Consider the following 21,671-nt stretch of genomic DNA (forward strand, 5'->3'; position numbering starts at 1 on the left):
GGCCGCGTTCGGATCGGAGGGGAGGTCGAGTGGAGATAGAGGGTGGGAGGGAGGTGGACGGGAATGGATGTGCGTGGTACTAGTAGCGTATGGGCGTGGTCTTTATATAATCATCGAATCGAATCGAGGCGGAGTCTTCCACTCTTCCCCTCCTCGCTACTTCTTCACCTCTCAGTTCCGCCCTAGCATCGAGATTCTTTTCTGTTCGGCTGTGCTAAAAAGCAAGCAGCTGTTGCTGCTGCAGGCTCCTCTCACAGAAACACTGTAGCAACAGCTGCAGGTGGCTGCAGCATGTTCCCGTTCGAAACGCAGTGATACGCGTGCTGCGATGTGGTGGCCCCCACTCCACAGGGGAGGAGTTGGGGTGGGAGCAGTGGGCTGCGACAGCGAGCGGGTACGTCCTGGCCGATCGTTTTGGTACATGCATGGCTTGCAGTACCACTGCCAACAACACCCGGCCGGTGATATTCTCTGGTTCTTTTGTAAAATTTTACTTACTCCGGAGTAAAAAATTTGGCACGGTGCAGAATGCTTTACTGCACTCGGTCAAAAAGATGCCCAGGGATGAAAGATGTGATGCAAATACATACAGTACTCTTCGGTTGCGATAATGTACGACCGTACGTGTGTGTGGGTGAGAGTGTAAAAGACAGATTCAACCTGTTCGTTTGGTTGTGGCTTGTCGTAAATGATCGTAAATTTCTAGCCGGAACAGTATTTTTTTCTTACACAAACCAGCCAACGATACTTCTCCACGAACCGGCCAACGGAACATGTACACTGCGGTTGCATTCCGTGCCATCGCCGATCGTCCTACAACAGCAGCTGCTGCTGCTGCCCCCTGCAAAAGTACAGCTGGTTCCTGCAAAAGTAAAGATATCAGATGGAATCGAAACAGAAAATGCACAAGGTGGGAAAGGATGGAAAAGCACAAATGCTTTTTGGATTTGGGGCTCGGCTCGATCGGCCCCACATCGCCAGCACCTTACCCTCCCTCCCGGCTCACCACCGTAATGGGTCTGGGTGTTCGACCGCCAATTCGCCGGCCCGCCTGCCCTGCCGGTGTCCCATGGCGTCCATCCGACGCCTGCATCTGCATGCAGTGACCTGCCTTGCCCTTGCCCGCCCGGGTCGCGTCTCTCTCTGCTGCGGTTCCAGACTTGTGACCAGGGTTGTTTCAGCTTTGCAGAATTGCAGGTTGCAGTCATCCTGCCGTTGCCAAAAGGCCAAAATGCAAGGCTAAACTCCAGCATATACTTCTTCTTTAATTTGTTGTCCATTTATCTAAACAATGCACATCTAAACTTTAATTAGACTAACAACTACTAGTCCAATGATCAAACAGGCTCTAGATAAAAGCAGCACCTAGCAGGCAGCAGTCCCAATATGTTTAATCCGAGAAAAACGGCCGCCTATATATCTGGTGTCACAAGATCACTCTAGGCAGTTACTACGTCTGTCCCCCCCAAAAAAATATGATTCTAGATGTACTTTTAGTTAAAGTGTCCAAAGTTTAAGCAAATATATAGGTAAAAATATAAATACTCTCTCAATTCTAAATTATAAGTCGCTTTGACTTTTTTTGTGCATTTATTTTGCAATGCATCTAGATACATAGCAAAATGAATGAACCAAAAAAGTCAAAGTGACTTATAATTTGGAACGGATGGAGTATTTACGATGCCAAAAAATATATATTATAAAAATATATTTCATTACAAATTTAATAATACTTATTTAATATTATAAGTATTGCAAACTCAAGATATTTTAACTTGATATTGTGATATGATTGTATTTTTTTTCTTGTAGGAAGGGAGTATAAACAAAGCCACATGTCCCCTTCCTTTGGGGTGGGAACCTTTGGAGATCGGCTGCAGTACATTGGGTGTGGTTGGAGTGATCAGGATGTTCGCTTTTGCAGGCCGGGCATACTGCCACCGTACCAAGGCTCCTGAGTCAGGTGCGTTTTTTTTTTTTTTAGATCGGAGGTACCGTGTGGGTGTTCGGTTTTGGTCTTACCGCATAATTTCGGTTTCGTCTTTGGATTTTTTTTTATACTGGCATAAGTGCACGTGTGTTGTAAAAAAACTAAAATGCTCTCATGCTATATTCACATGTGATCTGCAGAACACGTAAAAAGAGAAGAAATGACAATATGGCTTCACTGACATTACTACGCCCGTCGTCATTGACATTGGTAATTACTACGCATCGAGATTGCTTGCCGCAAGAGCTTGCTGAGGCGTTTGTACAAGTACAACCTGTGCCCAACTTGGTCGTTGTTAAACTCAAAATAATTTGACTTAGACCAAATATAAAAGTGCACTCCCTTTTAATATGGGGAGAGCAAGGTGTGACTTCCCCAGCAACTAAAGTCTTTACACGTTTTTATAAAAAAAAAAGTCTGTACATGTCGAGCTGCTTTGTACTCCATCCGTTCAAAATTATAAGACGTTTTGATATTTCTAGATACATAGATTTTGTTATGCACTTAGATATGCACATGCCTAGATATATAACAAAAGCAATGTATCTAGAAAAACCAAAACATTTTATATTTTGAAATGGAGGGAGTACTAAATACTGCCTGGAGGTTAAAAAAAACAAAGGGGGCCTATTTTATAGAATCTGATGTGGCATGTTAGTACTTTAAGGGACTAAATTGTCTTGGAGAGTTTTTTTAAACTTTTTCATATCCAATTTTTTCTATGATCTTAAGTTGTTCTATAAGAGCAACTCCAAAAGACTCTATATCTTTTCTAATTGTTAGAAATAGAAATTTTGGTGAAAAAAACAGCCTCAATAGCTTATTTAATTGGCAATCCAAATATAATCATCATTTACTTCGAATTTCTCATTAGCCAAAAATAGAGAACGGGGCTATTTAGATTACGCACAAAATATAGAAAAATTATTAGAGAGTGAAAATATATAAAAAGTAATTTTTATTTAAATAGATATCCAAATAATGATTTAGAGAGAAACCAATCCGAAACGAACTGCTTCTGTTTTTTAGTTGCCGTGTATATTTCTCGCAGAAAAGAAGTATATATGCCACTTGGTAGGGTTCTCCCAAGAGAACTTTTTTTTTAATTTTAACCCTTTTTTTAATATAATTTTAAATCTAACACTGACGAATTTTTTTTTAAAACTAACACTTTTGGCCGCATCTATTGCCCTGGCATGGCCAAATGCCTGTGCCACGCCATGCATAGTGGCGCGGCACAGGGCTGACGTGGCGTGGGGCGGCCGGGGGGCCGCTGACGTGGCCGGTCCTGTCGCGCCACCCATCATGGCGTGGCACTGCTGCGCCCTGATCCATGGCGCGGCAGGGCTAAATAAATATAGCGCGCGAGCCCCCCCCCCGCCCGCACGCACCCTGCCCGCCCGCGCACGCCGCCAGCCAGCCGCCGCCCAGCGCACGCCTCCAGCGCCCGCACGCGGCCGTGCCCGCCCACGCCGCGCCCGCCGGCGCCCTCGCCGGCCGCTCCCTGCTAGCCGCGGCTGCCCGTGCCTCGCAGTACCCTCGCCGGCCGTGCCACGAACGTCAGCGCGTCAAGACCGCCCGCACCTAAGGTACCTCTCTCTTGATTTAAAGTTATTTTAATTATTATTGTATTATGATAATTAGTTTGTAATTTACGTAGGTAGTTTTTAGATTTTAGGTATTTATTATTTAGTTTGTGATTATTATTGTTTTAGGATATTTAGTTTGTGATTGATTAGGTATTTATTATTTAGTTTGTAGTTAGTTATTTAGTTAGGGATTGTAGCGAGCCGGTCGATGGATCGTAATTCATTCGAACGTTTCGATCGTGGGTTAATCCTACCGTGGCCGTAACGCTGAGCGTAACTCGCTCCCTCGCTTCTTGGTTGGTGTTTATTTTACGATCTCTAGCCCCTATCCACGTCCATAGCACATGATCATCGGGCTTTACCTCTTTTGCTCGCTTGTTTATCCTAGCCTTGTGCCGATATATACATGTGTTTTCATATTGCATTACAAGTAGTTCAAATTTTACAATGCTACATAATGTTAATTTAAATTTTGTTAATTTGAATACTCTAACGCTTTGTTTATCAATTTGTAATAGGATGGCCCCTCCCACGCAGCACTCGTTGTACCCCATTCTGGAGGTGGAGTACGACGACCAGCACCGAGCACACATCTTGAGTGACAACGACGCAGAGGTGTCCTTGCCTCCTTTGAGGCCCCGCACTCACACCAGGGCGCATCAGTGGGACGAGCGTTATACGCCGTACATACGGCGTGCCGGCTTCCTCGAGCTTGTCCGTGTTGTCAACCACGGTCTTTCCGCCCCTTGACCCAGCACTACTTACTGCAGCTGTAGACAGGTGCGAGTGCATTCTTTGTACGTAAACTTTCTTGTAACAAATTGGAGGCAACTAACAGTCGTTCTATTCTTATAACAGGTGGAGGCCTGAGACCTACACGTTCCACCTACCTTGTGGCGAGATGACCTTGACGTTGCAGGACGTGAAGGCTATTTTAGGCCTTCGGTTGGGGGGACTTCCAGTGACAGGGATAGTTGACAACGATCACTGGAGGGAGCTGGTGGCTCAGTTTACTGGTTTTTTTCCACCGGACGATGAGGCTTCCAAGAAAAATAAGTGAGAAATTCAAGCCTATTTAATACTTGCATTGCTTTCGTGCAGCAATCGGGTCTCATTTTCTTTGATCAATTATAGAAAAAGTTCCGGTGTTTCGTCGTCCTGGATCACAGAGCGCTTTGAGTACTTAGGACCCACAAGCTGAGGAGGCATAGATCGATAGGTTCGCTCGAGTGTGGCTCTGACACTTTCTTGGTGCTTTCCTCTTCCCAGACGCCTCGGGCAACACCATCAGCTGGATCTTCCTTGACATACTTCGCCAGCCGTGGGAGAACATAGCGGGGTACAGCTGGGGCAGCGCAGTCCTGGCATGGACGTATCGACAGCTATGCGTTGCCTGCCGTCGCACCTCAGGACATGCGAACCTTGGGGGTTGCTCCTACCTACTCCAGGTTTGGTGTTGGGAACGATTGCCCGTTGGGAGGCCCCTTAATAATGGTTTACCGGTAAGTACTTCGGTTCATTATATTCTTCTAGGCAGTTAGATATGATGAGATTATTTGTTGCTAATTCGTTATCGTACTCAATGCAGCAATGGAACGGGCATGATACACTCCCTACAGCTCTGTATATCTGGACCGAAGCACAGTTAGTTAGAGGGAATGCGTGGCGTAAGTACAGGGAGTATACGGACGGTCTCGACGTCCTGACACAGCACCAGGTTACGCTCTCTATACTATCGTAGCAGTGTCTTCTTCGATGTACACTATATCACAGCCTAACACAATTACGAAATTTCAGGTGTTTTGGTGTCCTTGGGATTCTCTGGAGCTCCAGGACTATCTGAGTCCTATCACTAGGGACAAGTCACACGAGTATCGTTGCGATGTCCCTCTTATTTTCTTCCATGTGGTCGAGATTCACTTGCCCATCTGGGTCTGCAGACAGTTCGAAAGAATGACATGGTGCCCACCACCGCTGTACTCCACCAATCAAGAATTGCACGGGTGCGTTATCGATTAATAACAATGCTACAATTTAGAGGTGTGTTTGGTACAACTAACATCGTTTTGTTGCAGGTTTGACCGTAGGAAGAGGTATAAGACCAAGGATTGGCGCGTGACACACAGCTCGTACATCCATTTGTGGCAGACCAGGGTACCATATGCGGTCCTTGAGGGTTCTCCACACGACCAGCACACCTTCGACGAGTACCTGCGGTGGCTTCACAGGTCTACGAGGACACATATCAAGCCCCCGTACACTGACGTGGCGATTGACGAGGACTCGGAGGAAGATGTCATCGAAGATGTGTACGACGTCACCACTAGGGAGGACACACAGCTACAGAGAGCCCCACTTCAAAGATACGTGGTAAGATAATTGAATGGTACAATTTGTTATCCTTTTGGTATTAAGTATGTGTACTAAAACTGTCCTACCGTGTTTCTGTACCCAGGCGACATAATTATCAAGGCTGTCCAACGAAGCAGCATTCTGGCTTCACGAGTCTAGAGGGCAGGGGCCAGGCGTTCTCGCGACTTTTGTGAAGGTAAACATAAACTTGTTCGTTTCGAAAATATTTCTTTATTGTATATGCGTTTGGCTAATGAACTAACTTTAACGTCTATTTATGCAGAAGGTGAAGAAGAGCTGCAGGAAGCTAGCTCAGAAGTTGAGCTGCATGGACACCCCTTATGAGGAACCGCCACTCCCCGCGCGGTCGGGTGGCACGTCTTCAGCCTCTTTGAGGACACCAGCCGGCTCTTCTCAGGCGATGACGCAGGGTGCCACTTCCGCGGTGCGTACACCACCACATCTTAGCGCTGGGAAGGACCCTGCAGCCGAGGACGAGGAGGATGACGATGACGACGACGACGAACCCCGGGGCTTCCACGGACAGCACGGCCAGTGGGACGAATGGCCGCAGGACGAGATCGGCATGTCTCAGCTAGGTGGTGCCTCGTTTGGCACCCAAGGAGCCTCACAGGTACTAACAAAGATAGTTTGTTTCAGTACGTAGGCTCCATGAACTAACGATCATAAAGAATTATAAGTAATCGTGCGTATCATATACCTGCAGGGTACGAGCCGTACGCACCGTCGACGCGACCATACCGACGTTGGCTACACTCCCAATGTGTTGCCAACAAATCCGAAGAGACAGAGGTGTCCGAGGGATCCTTACATTCCTAGGTCTTAGTTTGTTTTGGTCAATCGAATAGTGACATCCGAAACTTGTGGGTTTATTTGGTTATTTTATGTCAAACTTATGTCAAAACAATGAATATGTTATGTGGCAGCTTGTCAACTTGCTTCTTATTCGTTTCGTTGAGTCGTGGCAGCACTGTCGGCGAGATTAAGTACCCTACGTTCGAGAACTGGCAGTCCCGGCATATCTGGACACCGGTGGCAATTTTTCGTAATTGATTAGTTAAAATGGTGCATATCAGTATTATGAAAGACGAAAAACTAATCATTGGCTTATCAAATTCTCTATTCGGCCGTGAAAATACTCAACAATATACTGACGCGACGCGTTTCGATTCTACCATCCAGGTAGCCCAGGCCAGCGGCTGAGCGCAGCGGCAGGTGTGGGTGCTCGTGCGGTATCTTTGGTCTAGCCGCGCCACGCAACACGGCGCGGCACTGCCGCGCCATGATGGGTGGCGCGGCAGGACCGACCACGTCAACGGCCCCCCGGCCGCCCCACGCCATGTCAGCCCTGTGCCGCGCCACCATGCATGGCGCGGCACAGGCATTTGGCCGCGCCAGGGCAATAGGCGCGGCAAAAAATGTTAGTTTAAAAAAATCCTCAGTGTTAGATTTAAAATTATATTAAAAAAAGGATTAAAATTAAAAAAAAATTCTCCCAAGAAGAAAAAAGGGCGGCGCTCTCCAAAACTCCCCGTTTACGCGCACATGGCAGCGCTCCCGCTATGCGCGTGCGCCTCCTGGTTTTCCTCCCTCGGCCGTCGCCGTTGCGTCGCTGGGCCAGCGAGGCCCCTCGCCGCTGCCGATCAGGATTCAGGCCCGCACGCGTGCGTCCCACTTGCACTGCCCGAAGGCTGCCGATCGCGATCACGCGCTGGAGCTGCTGCAGCCGAAGCCGGAACGAGGCGACGACGACGAACCCGACGCGGTAAGCCCTAGAACTTGATCTTTGCTGTGCAACAAATTAAGCACCTCCTCATTGTACGGTATACGCTTCTTACTTCAGGCAGCAAGCACGGAAATTCCCTTTGTCGACTTGATCCCTTCGAGCCCATATGACATCCCTGAAATCCTGGAGCTACGCAAGTTCCGTAAGGCGTTTTGTGCTGCATGGCTCCCGGTAGGTTCTGTTCGCAGTGATCTCTGTCGTTCAATAGTTTAGCATCTCAACAAGTGGCGATCAATGGTTACTCCATCCGTTCCTTAGTCACTTCAGATTTATTAGATTTGTTCAACATCGAACTATTTATATGTATCTAAACAAATTATTTTGTGTGAATTATAGCCATGAAATATGTCTCGATAGTGTATTTATATTGTAGTTCTAGATGTTAGCTAGTATATTTTTAAAAACTTGAGAAAAATTAAGGAACTTGATTTAGTACAAGCATTTTTCTCGTTTTGACTTTCTTCTTTATTGTAAACAAATTTGGGTTGTCAATATAATAATATTTTTGACCTTGCTTTTCATCTAATAATAATAACTTTATTGGACATAAAATATACCTTGGCCCAAAATATATCATGCTAATTCCCTACTTCTAGCAATGTGTCTCAAAGAGACTGAGAAACCTAACTTATTACTCCATCTATTTCAAATCATAAATTGTTCTGGTTTTTCTAGATATATAGCTTTTATTATGTATTTTGACATAATGTATGTTTAGGTACGTAGCAAAAACTATATATCTAAAAAAGACAAAACGAGTAGCAGTTGGAACAGGGAAGTACTTTCTTTGGTCACAAGTACTTAACCTTTTGGATAAGACACGTTCTAGAAACATTTTACTATCCATTTGTTTAAGAAAAACACTCCAATTTCTAAAAGGGGTATTTCACTTCGTTATGATAAACAAGTTTTGATCGACAATTACTTGTCAGTATTTTATTTATGTGATATAAAAATGTGAATATAAGTATGTTCTTTAATACCGATCATATCACTTTTGTGTCAAGTATGTATCACTAACTATTAGAGTAATAGTTTGTCAAAAGCTTGACCTAACAAAATAAAATAAGCCCATTGTAAATAATTATTTTGAACAAACCGACACTTGCTTTTATTGATACAGTAGAAAATACAAGTAAGTAAACAGCAACTAGAGCTAAAACTAAAACTTGAAAACATAAAAGCACATGTAGATTGGTCTTGAGAGATACTTTAACTCATAATTTGTTAGATTTTATAAATATATTTTATTAGAAACTAGTGATTGGAGATATATCAAGGCTATGCCATGCAAAGACAAACAGGGGAACACAAGGAAGGCAATGCATGACTTTATAAGGGCACCCGCAACAGGCCGTTATTAGTGGCTATCTACAGAGAGGCACCTAGGAGAGAGGGTGGACGAAAGAGAGGATAGTTGTCATGTTCGTTTGACTGATAGGCTATAGTTGAAAGTACAGTTAACTAATTTATTATGAGAATAAAATACTATTCGTTGACTGAAAAAGTATGGCTTATAAGCCAAGCGAACTGGACGAGTGTCGCTGTACCTGGCGAGGGCTGATAGCACAGTACCCCACGCACAGAGTTTCCGATGGTGAGGGCATCCTGGATGCGATGCGATTTGTTTATCGTGAACTAATAATGACCTACGGACCCCACACTAATTTAAGAAACGATTAAGTCCACTTTTGGCCCCTCAACTATTGTGTTGGTCTAATTTTAACCCTCAACTGTAAAACAGTCTAGTATTGGTACCCCAACTGTCAAAATCGTTCACTTTTAGCACCTGGCGCGGGGGCAAGGCTGTTTTAACCGACGTTGAGCGGTTTTGACCACGTGCGGGAGCAGGCCGGCCCATGAGGATAGGCCTAGGGCGCGCTGCACCTTTTACATAAGAGACCCTGGATTTTCATGAAACTAACCCTCACTCCATACTACTATTCACATGAGTCAAAACATTTGTATTTAGCACCCATAAAAATCTCGTCTTTACCTTTCCCAGTCCCTGGGCGGCCCCAGAGCAGAGCATGCCATAGGGGACAATGGCCGGCGGCCAATTCGACCGGGAGGAGGCACGCCGGCGGCGAGGGAGGGAGGCACGAGGAGCGCGCAGCCCACGCGCTAGGTCTGCAAGGCCACTATTGCGCAGTTGGGGTAGCGGCGAGGGTAGAGCGTGGCTGCCCACGCAAGCAGCAGCACAGCGTGCGCGCACACACACACACACTCCCGGTCACCCAGGCACATAAGAGGACTCGAGGCCGTCGACATGGCTCACAGCGTGCAGCTTGCTGTGACGATCGTCGTCGTGGCCGCGGTGCTGCTGGCAGCAGCGACGACCTCGGAGGCCGCCGTCACGTGCGGGCAGGTGAACTCCGCCATCGGCCCTTGCCTCGCCTATGCCCGCAGCTCGGGCAGCAGCCCCTCGGCAGCCTGCTGCAGCGGCGTGAGGACCCTCAACTACGCAGCACGCAGCCCCACTGACATGCGCGCCGCCTGCAACTGCCTCAAGAGCACCGCCGAACGTGTCAGCGACCTCAACGTCGGCAACGCCGCCAGCATCCCCTCCAAGTGCGGCGTCAGCATCCCCTACACCATCAGCTCATCCATCGACTGCTCCAGGTACGTACCAAGGCAGGGAGGTGGTTCAGAGACAGGCCAAGGCAGCGCGAGCGCGTGGCAAAAATGACCCAGGGGAGGTGCAAACCGAGCACGCGGACAGGGGCTGCCACGCCGCCACCGAGCGAGCGTGCATGAGGGCTGCTGTGGCGTCACCGAGACGCGTCTGCCGGACGTGGCTACGGCAGCGGTGCGCGAGCAGGGCGGTGGCGCTCGAGTAGCACGACACGCGTGACGCGCGAGCAGGGCGGCGGCGTGAGCAGCACAGCTGGCCTGTTGCCAACGGCAGCGCCCAGGCGTCCATCGGCCGGAAAGCCTGCTCCCTCCCACCAAAATATCTAGAGCAGTGTCGTCTCTCCTTGCTTTGTTCCTGCTCTCTCTCCCTCCCTCCCTCTCTCTCCAACAGCGGCGTGAGGCGTGGAGCCGCAGAGGCGCGGGTGGGCTTGGGCACGGCGGCGCGACGGCGCGGTCAGCCTCCGACGGTCTTCCATGGCCGGCCAGGGCGAGGGCGCCCCCGGCGTGGGCACACCCCGGCTGTGGCTATGGGCGCAGGGCGAGAGTGGCCCCCGGCTGGCGGGCTCCGGCGGTGGGTGGCGCAGGCGGGCCTAGCTATGGGTGCGAGCGTAGTCCAGGTGTGGCCTTGGCGTGTGCGGGCACCGACAGTCCGCGCAGGCGCGGGGCGAGGGCGGTCGACGAGGCCACGACACGTCGTCGCACCGACACAGGTGTAGACCCAGGTAAATACCCACACGTGCATAGATCTAGGCATGGTGGGCGGCGACATCAGCATTGGTCAGCGACCGGTGGTCGCTTGAGCTTACATGTCCTGTTTTTTCTTCTTGAACGGTCTTGCCTTTTGCTCCATGCTTTTCTTGGTTCGTAGAAGACGAGACTCCAGAGGAACTGCGAGGGCGCTATAGTGCGGCGTTGCGGCGGAGCTGCAATGGTATGCTCATGGTGCTTGGAACTGTGCCTGTGCGGAGCTGCGGCAGATGCAAGATTGGGCCTCTCCGTCGTCTCCACCTTCTCCTCCACGGCGATCAGTGTGCGCGTGTCCAACGAGCTAGGCTCCGGCCGGCCACGCGCCGCCAAGGACGCGGTGGCGGCGGTGGTGGCGCAGTCGCTGGCCATGGGGCTGGTGGCCATGGCGTTGGTGCTGGCATACCACAATAGCTTCGTGGGCGACCGAGACATGTAGGTGGCCATGGGGAAGGTGGCGCACCTGCTGGCGGTGACCATGGTGCTCAACAGCGTGCAGCCGGTGATCTCCGGGGTGGCCATCGGCGGTGGCTGGTAGGCGTTGGTCGCCTACATCAACCTCGGCTGCTACTACGCCGATGCAGTTCGGTTGAGTCTATGACGCGTGGGCCCCACATTTGGACAAAACCGCTCCATGTTAGACAAAACAGCCTCACATATGTCCAGGTGCTAAAAGTGAACGGTTTTGATAGTTGAGGTACTAGCATTAGACGGTTTTGTAGTTGGAGGTCAAAATTAGACCAGCGTGATAGTTGAGAGGCCAAAAGTGGACTTAATCCTTCAAAAAAATTTGGTTATAGAAAGACTGTTGAATAGGCCTTCTATAGTTTTAACTATATCCTACGTGGACACTGTTATAGAGAACAAATTGTCTTTGTTGTTGCGGGTGCCCTAAGATATGCTGTGAATCCAAGGGCAACGACAAGAGAACTAATAACTATATTTCTATTTCTATTGGTCACTCACCTACAATCTTTTCGAGAGATCCGGTTACCCGATATACATTAATAATTTTTCTTGCGAAGATAATATGCATTAACAATTAATAAGGAAAGGCAAATTTTACAATGCGCTAGAGGCGCAGAAAACAAGATACTACGTAAAAAACAATTTTTAGCAACGGTTTAGATTTTTTTGTAGGGGCGGCTGGTGATGGAGCCGTCCCTACAGTGGCGTGCTCGGGTGCCCAGACACCAGCCGCCCCTACAAATGGAACAGCAGGGGCGGCTGGTGTTACGAGCTGCCCCTACAAATAGGGGTCTGATTTATAGGGATGGCTCAATCACTAGCCAGTCCCTGGAAATGCTATTTGTAGGGGCGGCTGGTGATTGAGCCGCCCCTACAAATGGCTCCGTATTTATAGCTCTGATTTGTAGGTGCGGCTCAATCACCAGCCGTCCCTACAAATGCCCCCGATATAAAACATATGCAGCACCTTCTTCCTCCTCGGGTCACTCACTCTAACCCGTGAAAAAAAAGGTGGGAGGCCTTGGGCACCTCCCCAAAATTGCTCTACTAGGGGGGAAGGTTTTGGTCTCAAATCCTTTGGTGGAGAGGTTGTAGAAGGTAAGAAAATACTATTCCATACTTTTTTTTGAAGTTTTATTGGTTGGTTAGTGAGTAATTAGAGTTTTATTTTTCTCTCTCTTCTATGGTGCTTGAGCTACTTATGAAGCAAATTAGACCCAAGTTTTAAATGTACTAGGGTAATTAGGGAGGGGAACAAGATCATACCCTTATTTGGTCCATGTTTTTTAATTTTAGTGAACAATTAATTAGTTTTATGGATGTTTCATGTGCATGTGGATCTAGATCTAGGATTTGGTTTTTTATTAATTTCATTTTTGTAAATTTATGTTTGATGAAATTGGACTAGAGTTTGTATGAAAGATATTAGGGTAAAGTATAATTATTATTAATTGTTGTCTTTGAAATTGTTTATTGTAATCAATAATTATGTATTTTAATTATTTATGGATAAATGGGCCATTAATTAATTTTCCTTTACAATGGTGTGTTTGTATGCTTCATGTAATTATATTAGATTTATATTCATATATATCTAAAGTATATACAATTATTCTCAAGTATTTATTAATTTGTTCATTTTTATATATATCTGAATAAGTAGTCCTTTAATGTTTGTTTTGTTGTTGTTGTAAAAGATGGAGTATAGGAACTCTTGGATGTATGGTTCGTTAAGGTTCAAGGCAGGTTTTCGTGAAGAGGTGGATAAATTTATTGAAGCCGCAAAGAAGCATGCAATGACATTGAAAGAGAATAAGGATACAATTATTTCCTCATGTAAAGATTGCAAGAACCGTATGGCATGGACAGATGTGACTATCATCAGATCATATTTAATTATGCGAGGATTTGTTGAGGACTACATAGTGTGGATTCATCATGGTGAAACGGTTATTGTTAACAATAAGGATGAGGAGGAATACGACGATGAAACCATAGAATCCCTGTCCCAATATTCAGCAGAGCTTGATGCACGAATGGATTTCGAGTTTGGCAATGAACAAGGTGGTGATGCTGGTGGTTGGGATGGTAACGACGAAGGTGGTGCCAATAATGATGGTGAAGCATGTGTCAGGGATGAAAATGATTTGGAGGACATGATTCAAGCCCTTGGACCAGAGATTTTACTAAATAGCCTGAAAGGTCTAGAAAATTTAGAAAGGGTGACAAAAGCATCGAAGAAGACTGTGTATGGTGTTGAAAAGGGTTGTCCGACACATTGGACATTGCTACATTTTGTGCTTGAGCTGCTCATCCTGAAGGCTAAGTACGGCTGGTCAGACTATAGTTTCAATGATCTATTGCATCTCCTGTCATGGGTGCTGCCACAACCAAACTCAGTTCCCACCAACATATACCAAGTGAAGAAGGTCATAAGTCCATTGACAATGGGGGTTAAAAAAATCCATGCATGCCCCAACCACTGTATACTTTTTCATGGCTGAAACGTTCAAGTCACTAGATAAATATCTCCCGGTGTGGGGCCAGCCAGTACAAGAATAAATGACCTTTACGGTGGGGACGAAGCCTTCACGGGGAAAAAGAGGAATAAGAAGGGTACAAAAAATGGTGGTATAAGAATCTCAGCCCCTAGAGGACACTCCATTAGGCAATGATACAAAGCAGAGAAGAATTCCTATCTTAGTAACGTGGTACCTGCCAGTGATCGACTTGCTTGAGACGTATCTTCCTAAACCCTAAAGAAGCTACACTCATGACATGGTGGGATGATGAGCGCAAGGTGGATGATGATAAGATTGCACACCCGGCTTATTGTAGTCAGTGGCAAAGGTTTGATAAGAAGCACAAAGAATTCAGCGATGACCCAAGGAATGTACGGTTTGGCTTGAGCACCGATGGAATGAATCCCTTCAATGAGAGGATGAGTGACCACAGCACATGGCCAGTGATCTTGACCATGTACAACATCCCAACATGGTTGTGTCAGAAGAGAAAGTACCTTCTCCTCACTATTCTTATTTCTGGCCCTAAACAACCAGGCATTGATATAGACGTGTTCCTCGAGCCTTTGATGCAAGAAATAGAGAGGCTATGGAGGCATGGGGAGCAGATGTACGATGTGTTCCAAAAGGAGGACTTCATATATAGAGCAATAATATTTGTTACTACCAATGATTACCCCGCGCTGTTTGCTTTGTCTGGACAGATCAAAGGGAAGACGGGATGCTTGGTTTGCTTGGATGGTACTACATGGGTGTACCTAGATGCATCCAAGAAGATAGTTTCCCTAAGGAACCGACACTTCTTAAAGACAAGTCACAAGTACCACAAAAAATTGTTCTTTAGATTTTATGACAACGCCCTGGAGATTGAACCCCCTCCGGAGAGACATCATAACGGAGAACACGTGTACAGAATGGTGAAAAACATACACGTTGTCTATGGAAAGAAGAATCCGGATGGGACGAACAGAGATAGAAGCACACCTCCTATCGAAGGAGTATCTTTCAAGAAACAATCGGTCTTTTTTCAGTATCTGCCTTGTTGGCCAGACTTGGATGTCCCCCATGCCATTGATGCTATGCACGTGCAGAAGAATGTCTTTGAGAGTCTCATTGCTACCTTGATGGACACAGGCAAGTCAAAGGATGGTCTGAAAGCACGGAAAGACATGGTGCAGCTAAACGTGATGCCACAGCTTCACCCGGTACCTGAGGCTAATGGAAAATACACTCTGCCCGCTGCGTGCTTCAACCTAACACCAAATGAGAAGAGAGCTATATGCACTTTCCTAAGGGGGATCAAAGTCCCGACTGGGTTTTCAGCAAATGTGAAGAAGCTAGTGTCGATGCAGGACTTGTCAATAACACACTACAAGGCTCACGATTGCCATGTGATGCTGACAGTGTTTCTACCTATTGCAATCAGGGCTATAAAGCCAGAGTTCTTAAAAATAGCCATCACCCACATGTGCTACTTCTTTTCGAAGATCTCACAGAAGACGATTGACAAGCAAGAGCTGAGTGACCTACATGAATTTATGGTGGAGACACAAAATCAACTAGAGATGTGTTTACCTCCTACTTTTTTTGATATAATGCCACATCTCATGATTCACATGGTTCATCAGATACAGGCGCTGGGCCCTTGCTACTTGCATGAAATATGGTCCTACGAGCGGTTCATGTCGGTTCTAAGTCGATATGTGCATAATCGAGCATACCCAGAGGGCTCCATAATAGAGGGTCACAGTACTGAAGAAGTCGTCGAGTGCTGTCAAAAGTACCTAAAAGTATAGAAAGGGATTGGTAAACCCGATTCTCGTCACAAGGGTAGGCTGGCTAGGAAGGGCACCAGTGGTAGAAAAGTGTTCATCGACCATGATTACAAAGAGGTGAGTCGGGCGCATTATAGTGTCTTGCAGAGTACACAACTGATGCAACCGTACATTGATGAACACGTGGCTATCATTATGGCGGAGAGAAATAGCCGTTCGGATGATTGGGTCATGAAACAACACAAGCAACGACTAACTACATGGTTCAAGGACCAAAACATACCGCCTGGAGAAACCATAGACTCTATTACCATCAGTAGGTTAGCGGAGGGGCCATCGAGACAAGTGACATCTTGGAATGCTTATGACATCAATGGGTATACGTACTATACCCACGCAAAGGATAATAAATATGTGAACCAAAACAGCGGCGTTCGAATAGAGGCTATCGATGGATTGGGGCGAAAGATCCAATACTTTGGCATCATTGAAGAGATATGGGAACTTGACTATGGAAGGGATATAACGGTGGCCCTGTTTTGATGCCGCTGGATCAAACAACACTAACTGAACGAGATCGGATTGAGAGTCCTGGACCTCGAGAATCTAGGCTACCAAGATGACCCTTGGGTGCTCGCTTCACGTGTCGCACAAGTTTTCTATATGTCTGGCCCACAAAGTAACCTCCCCCCGAAGAAGAAGACAAAGCACGTGGTTGCCTCCGAAAAATAGCACATTATTGGAGTTGATGGCGTGGACGATGTTGAAGCTTACAATAACTACGATGAGATGCCGCTATTCACAGACTTTCCTAAAAAGATCAGTGTTGTGGAAAAAAACCTCCCCAAAGACATAATGCCATGGAAACGAAAAGGTGTCAAGGGGAAAGTCGTTACAGCTGGGCTAGCTAGTTGTTGAACATGTAGTGTTTGTGTAAGTATGTGTTTATAAGACTTCATTTATGCATGCGTGTGAGACTATATATTTATGTACTGTTTAAGACTACATATTTTTGTATGTGTGTGAGACTACATTTTATGCATGTGTGTGAGACTACCACTCTATTACTACTAAACTTTTATGAAATCACTTAACACTTTATGAAATGAAGAAATGACCAAAATAAAAGTAGTAGATCTTGATGAGTTATACAACTTTTATATTCATCACCTTTACAGCTAAAATCATTTAGTGTTTGAAAATCAGGTTTGAAGCTGTCATTTTCTAAAATTTAAAATTTGAATTGTTCAAAATTAGTGACAAAGTTAGTGTGTTGATTTGGTCATTCTTTTCATTTGACAAAGTTTGAGCACTTCAAATTTTCAAATTTAAAAAAATGATAAGTTCGAACGAGATTTTCAACTATTAAATGATTTAAGCTGAAAAAGTGATGAATACCAAAGTTGTATAACTCATCAAGATCTACAACTTTTATTTTGATCATTTCTTCATCGGACAAAGTGATAGTAAACATTGTTCACAAATCAACATGTTTCTCGTATAGTTCATGAAACTATGAGTCATATGTGAATTTATGAATAATGTTTACTAATACTTTGTCCCATGAAGAAGTGACCAAAATAAAAGTTATAGATAGTGAGGATTTCAACAACTTTTATGTTCACGACTTTTATTGTTGAAATCATTTAAGGTTTCAAAATCTTGTTTGAAGTTGCCAATTATTAAAATTCAAAATTTCAACTGTTCAAATTTGGTCAAATGAAAATATGATCAAAATAAAAGTTGTACATATTGATGAGTTCTACAACTTGGGTATTCATGAGTTTTTCATCTGAAATCATTTACTCTTTCAAAATATTGTTTCAAGTTGAAATTATTTGAATTTTAAAATTTGAATCGTTCAAACAAAGTCACATGACAAGATGACCAAAATAAAAGTTGTACACGTTGATGAGTTATACAACTTTTATGTTTATAACATTTTCATTTTATTTCATTTAATGTCATAAAAATGTAGTCGAAGTTTTAAAATTCAAATTTTTAATTTTTTTTTTTGTTTTCTATATTGTTTTGACCACAATTGTTTATATATATTTCTTCATATATAGAATAATACAAAATATTATATTTGTGCATATACACAATTTTTTTAAATTATTTTGTGTTTTTATGATATAAAAAATATAGAATTTATTATTTAAAAAATAGAAACTATTTGTAGGGGCGGCTGGATCAGGAACCGCCCCTATAAATCATCCCTGTCTATAAAACAGAGGGCGCACGGGTGTCATCTTCATTTGAGCGCTCTCTTCTCCTCCGACGCCGTCAGGCTGCCCCGCCGACGTCGGCCCGCGCCCCTTCCCCGCCGACGCCGTCACGCGCCCCTTCCCCGCACCCGCGCGCCCCATCTCCGCGCATTTCCCCGTACCCGCGCCCCTCGCCCCTCCCGCGCCCCCTCCCACACACCCGCCCTAGGGTTTCTAGAGCAGCGGACGCCGTCGGTGAGCGAGGAGCCTTCAGCCTCCAGTGGTCCTGCACCCGGCCCTCGGCGCCCGCCCCCGCGCGCCGACGACGCAGGCTCCCGGCGCCCCGCGCCCGGCCCCCTGGCGTCCCGCCCCCTCACGCTGACGATGCATCGTCGGTGGTTGATGGCCGTCTTCAACCTATGCGCGTCGTCGGACACCTCGTCTCCAGCCTCCACTAGTCCCCGCCACATCTCGATCTACAAGGACGAGAGGTGCTCATTTTCCTCACCCTTTCTCTCCCTCTTCTCTATTGCGTGCATACAAGGACGCCTCCAGTAGGCCTTGTTTTTGTTTGTCTCGATAGTAACCACGACATGTTTGTGATAGCCTGCTATTTTTTATGTATAATTTAAATTTGTTTTAAATCTTTCAGTGATGCAAACCTTTATAAATTAGTCAGAAATAACATGACTCACCATCACTAAAAGGCAGCTTGCATTTGTTGCAATCCCTAGAACTTATGCTATGTGTTTAGCTGAAACCACATAACTTAAGCTCTGTAAGTGTTTGATGAGAAACTAGATAATCATTTCCAATTTCAGTTTAGCACTGTATGTGTTTACAGTATTGTTTAGCACTGCCCGGCCATTTTAGTTTCGAATACATGCATCTTGGTGCAATCTATCGCACTTGCTTCTTGTTAAACCTCTCGGTTCGTTGTGTCCAGTTAATTGATTGATGCTTGAGAGAGAAAGGAGCGACGCCTGATTTCACTACCTTAATTTGAATCGGTACATATCTTTATCTTTATATCTAGCTGTTTGGCCGATTAGAAGTGATTGAAAATGTCAAAATCCGCTGCCAATTTGTGGTCCAATGCTCCAACTAGTAAGGACTAATAAGGAGCTAACTAGTCCAAAACAGTGCACCATCATGACTAATAAGTTGGACAAGCATTTTATAATACGTAATGATACAACTAAATGTAGTGCACAACCACGAGATAGCTTCACCTTAAACCTTTTCCTTTCCTAGCCTGGAAGAAATAGGTAGAGTAGTGTCCAATGTAAGTGCTTTTAGCATTTTATTTGCTCTATAATTTGTCTTATATGAATTAATTGATCACAAACACTATGTTGTTGGTTCATAATTTTAGATTAGAGAGAGCACACTGCAAAGCTACATAGCAAGTTTCAGAATTTTCAGATGTATCATTGTTTTCCTATGATTTTGGAAAATTGCTTGTATGCACAAGTATTTACAAGTACCAACAGTAGTCAGCTTCTTCACTGTTCATTGTCTTGACTGCGGCTCTCCCAGTCAGACGCATGCGCAAGCACTTGCCTACTACTACTACTACTACTACCACTACTCCTACTAGTACTCCTCCTGCTCCTACTACTACTCCTTCTCTGTTTTTTTGCTTATATACTGCTGGTGTGTAGTGGCTGTTGCTACTACTACTACTACTCCTACTCCTACCACTACTCCTACTAGTACTCCTGCTCCTACTACTACTCCTTCTCTGTTTTTTTTCTTATATACTGCTGGTGTGTAGTGGCTGTTGCCTGCTGCTACTACTACTACTCCTCCTCCTCCTCCTACCACTCCTCCTACTACTACTACTCCTCTTACTACTCCTACTACTCCTCTTACTACTACTATTACTCCTCCTTGTACTTGCTACTCCTACTGCTGCTCTTCTTTCAGTGATGCTCCTACTACTACTCCTACTCCTACCACTACTCCTACTAGTACTCCTCCTGCTCCTACTACTACTCTCTATTTTTTTGCTTATATACTGCTGGTGTGTAGTGGCTGTTGCTACTACTCCTACTACTCCTACTCCTACCACTACTCCTACTAGTACTCCTCCTGCTTCTACTACTACTCCTTCTCTGTTTTTTGCTTATATACTACCAGTGTGTAGTGGCTATTGCTGCTGCTGCTACTACTACTACTCCTCCTACCACTCCTCCTACTACTACTCCTCCTCCTCCTCCTACTCCTCCTCTTACTACTCCTACTACTCCTCTTACTACTCCTATTACTCCTCCCTTGTACTTGCTACTCCTACTGTTGCTCTTCTTTCATTGTTGCTCCTACTACTACTCCTAAGTAGCTGCTGCTCTTACTCTACTACTACCACTCTACTGCTACACTTACTCTACTCAACTACTTTCTACTTACTACTCCTAAGTGGCTACTTCTAGCTACTAACTACTTTCTACTTACTACTCCTAAGTGGTTGTTGCTTTCAGTGATCCTTGCTTTGTTATGTCCATCCAAATATTTTAATGGTTAGCATAGAGTTAAGTTAATACACTAAACCTGTTGTGTAGAGGTTCAGCTTATGAAACTATTAAGTGATCACCTGCAAATTTAATCTAGTAAAGGCTTTTCTTTCTGGTTTGTTGATCTTGCTTAGGCCGACTATGTTTTTTTGTGAAGCTAGAACATGCTTGCTTATATTATTACTTTGTTGCTGGCTGGCACGAATCAATTTGCTATTGTAGTAGTAGTAGTCTTGCCACTTGCACTTAATCAATTTGCTATTAGTAGTAGTTTTAGACTAGCCACAGCATAGTCGGTGCCAAAGAGATTCCCCTGCCAAGTTTCATCGATGCCAACAATCGGATCAGAGATGTAATGCTTGCATCGATGCTGGTAGCACAAGTGGGATCTAATAAGTGAAAGTATTTCCTTTCTTTCTCAAGTGTTGTGGCTATTATTAAGTGCAAGTGGCAAGACGACGACTACTACTATACTAAACTACTACTACTACTCTACTCTACTGAACTACTATTACTCTATCTACTCTACTCTCTTCCCTAGCTGCTGGTTGCAACTCTTAACTACTGGCTGCTACACTTCTCTAATCCTCCTCTACTCTACTCCTCTACTATTACTCTATCTACTATTACTCCTCCTCTACTCTAATCCATTATTTACCACATCTAAGTTATCAGATTTTGATCTGCAGGGGTCTTCTAACCATGTGGCAGCAGTCAACTATTTTTTGGGAAGCAGCAGCTGCTTTTTTATACATTTTCCTCTCTATGTTTGTTAAGCAGCTGTTGCTTTTTTTTGCCAAATCTCCCCTCTCCTCTCGTCTCCTTTGTTTTGTCAATGATGAAATTGTCTAAGTCCATACATTATATGGAATATGAGCTGATGATCAAGAACTTGTGAGGAACTTGGCATCATTAGCAGCCGCCCCTACATTACATTCTCCTCTCTTCTCTGTTATGATGCCTTGATGCTCCAAGTTCAAGATCAGATGATGATTGACATGTTTCTGATGCCTCTACCACCACTACTACTCTTTTTTATATATAATCTGTCATTATAGCACCTACTACTA

The 21,671-nt window shown here is 45.1% G+C and overlaps 1 protein-coding gene across 1 annotated transcript; it reads left to right on the top strand.

Annotated features, from left to right (window-relative positions):
* Positions 1-10,007: 10,007 nt before the first annotated feature.
* On the top strand, positions 10,008-10,427 carry LOC136460917 (non-specific lipid-transfer protein 2-like). The gene has a single exon (XM_066460443.1). It carries the CDS (start codon positions 10,008-10,010, stop codon positions 10,425-10,427), a length of 420 nt encoding a protein of 139 aa, XP_066316540.1.
* The last annotated feature ends 11,244 nt before the right edge of the window (positions 10,428-21,671 follow it).

This window comes from Miscanthus floridulus, chromosome 6 (genome assembly GCF_019320115.1).
Source record: "Miscanthus floridulus cultivar M001 chromosome 6, ASM1932011v1, whole genome shotgun sequence".
In the NCBI taxonomy this organism is placed as follows: Eukaryota; Viridiplantae; Streptophyta; class Magnoliopsida; order Poales; family Poaceae; genus Miscanthus; species Miscanthus floridulus.

Bases quoted from the DNA above. Each gene is read 5' to 3' on its own strand.
- LOC136460917 (XM_066460443.1), top strand. From the start codon at position 10,008: ATGGCTCACAGCGTGCAGCTTGCTGTGACGATCGTCGTCGTGGCCGCG.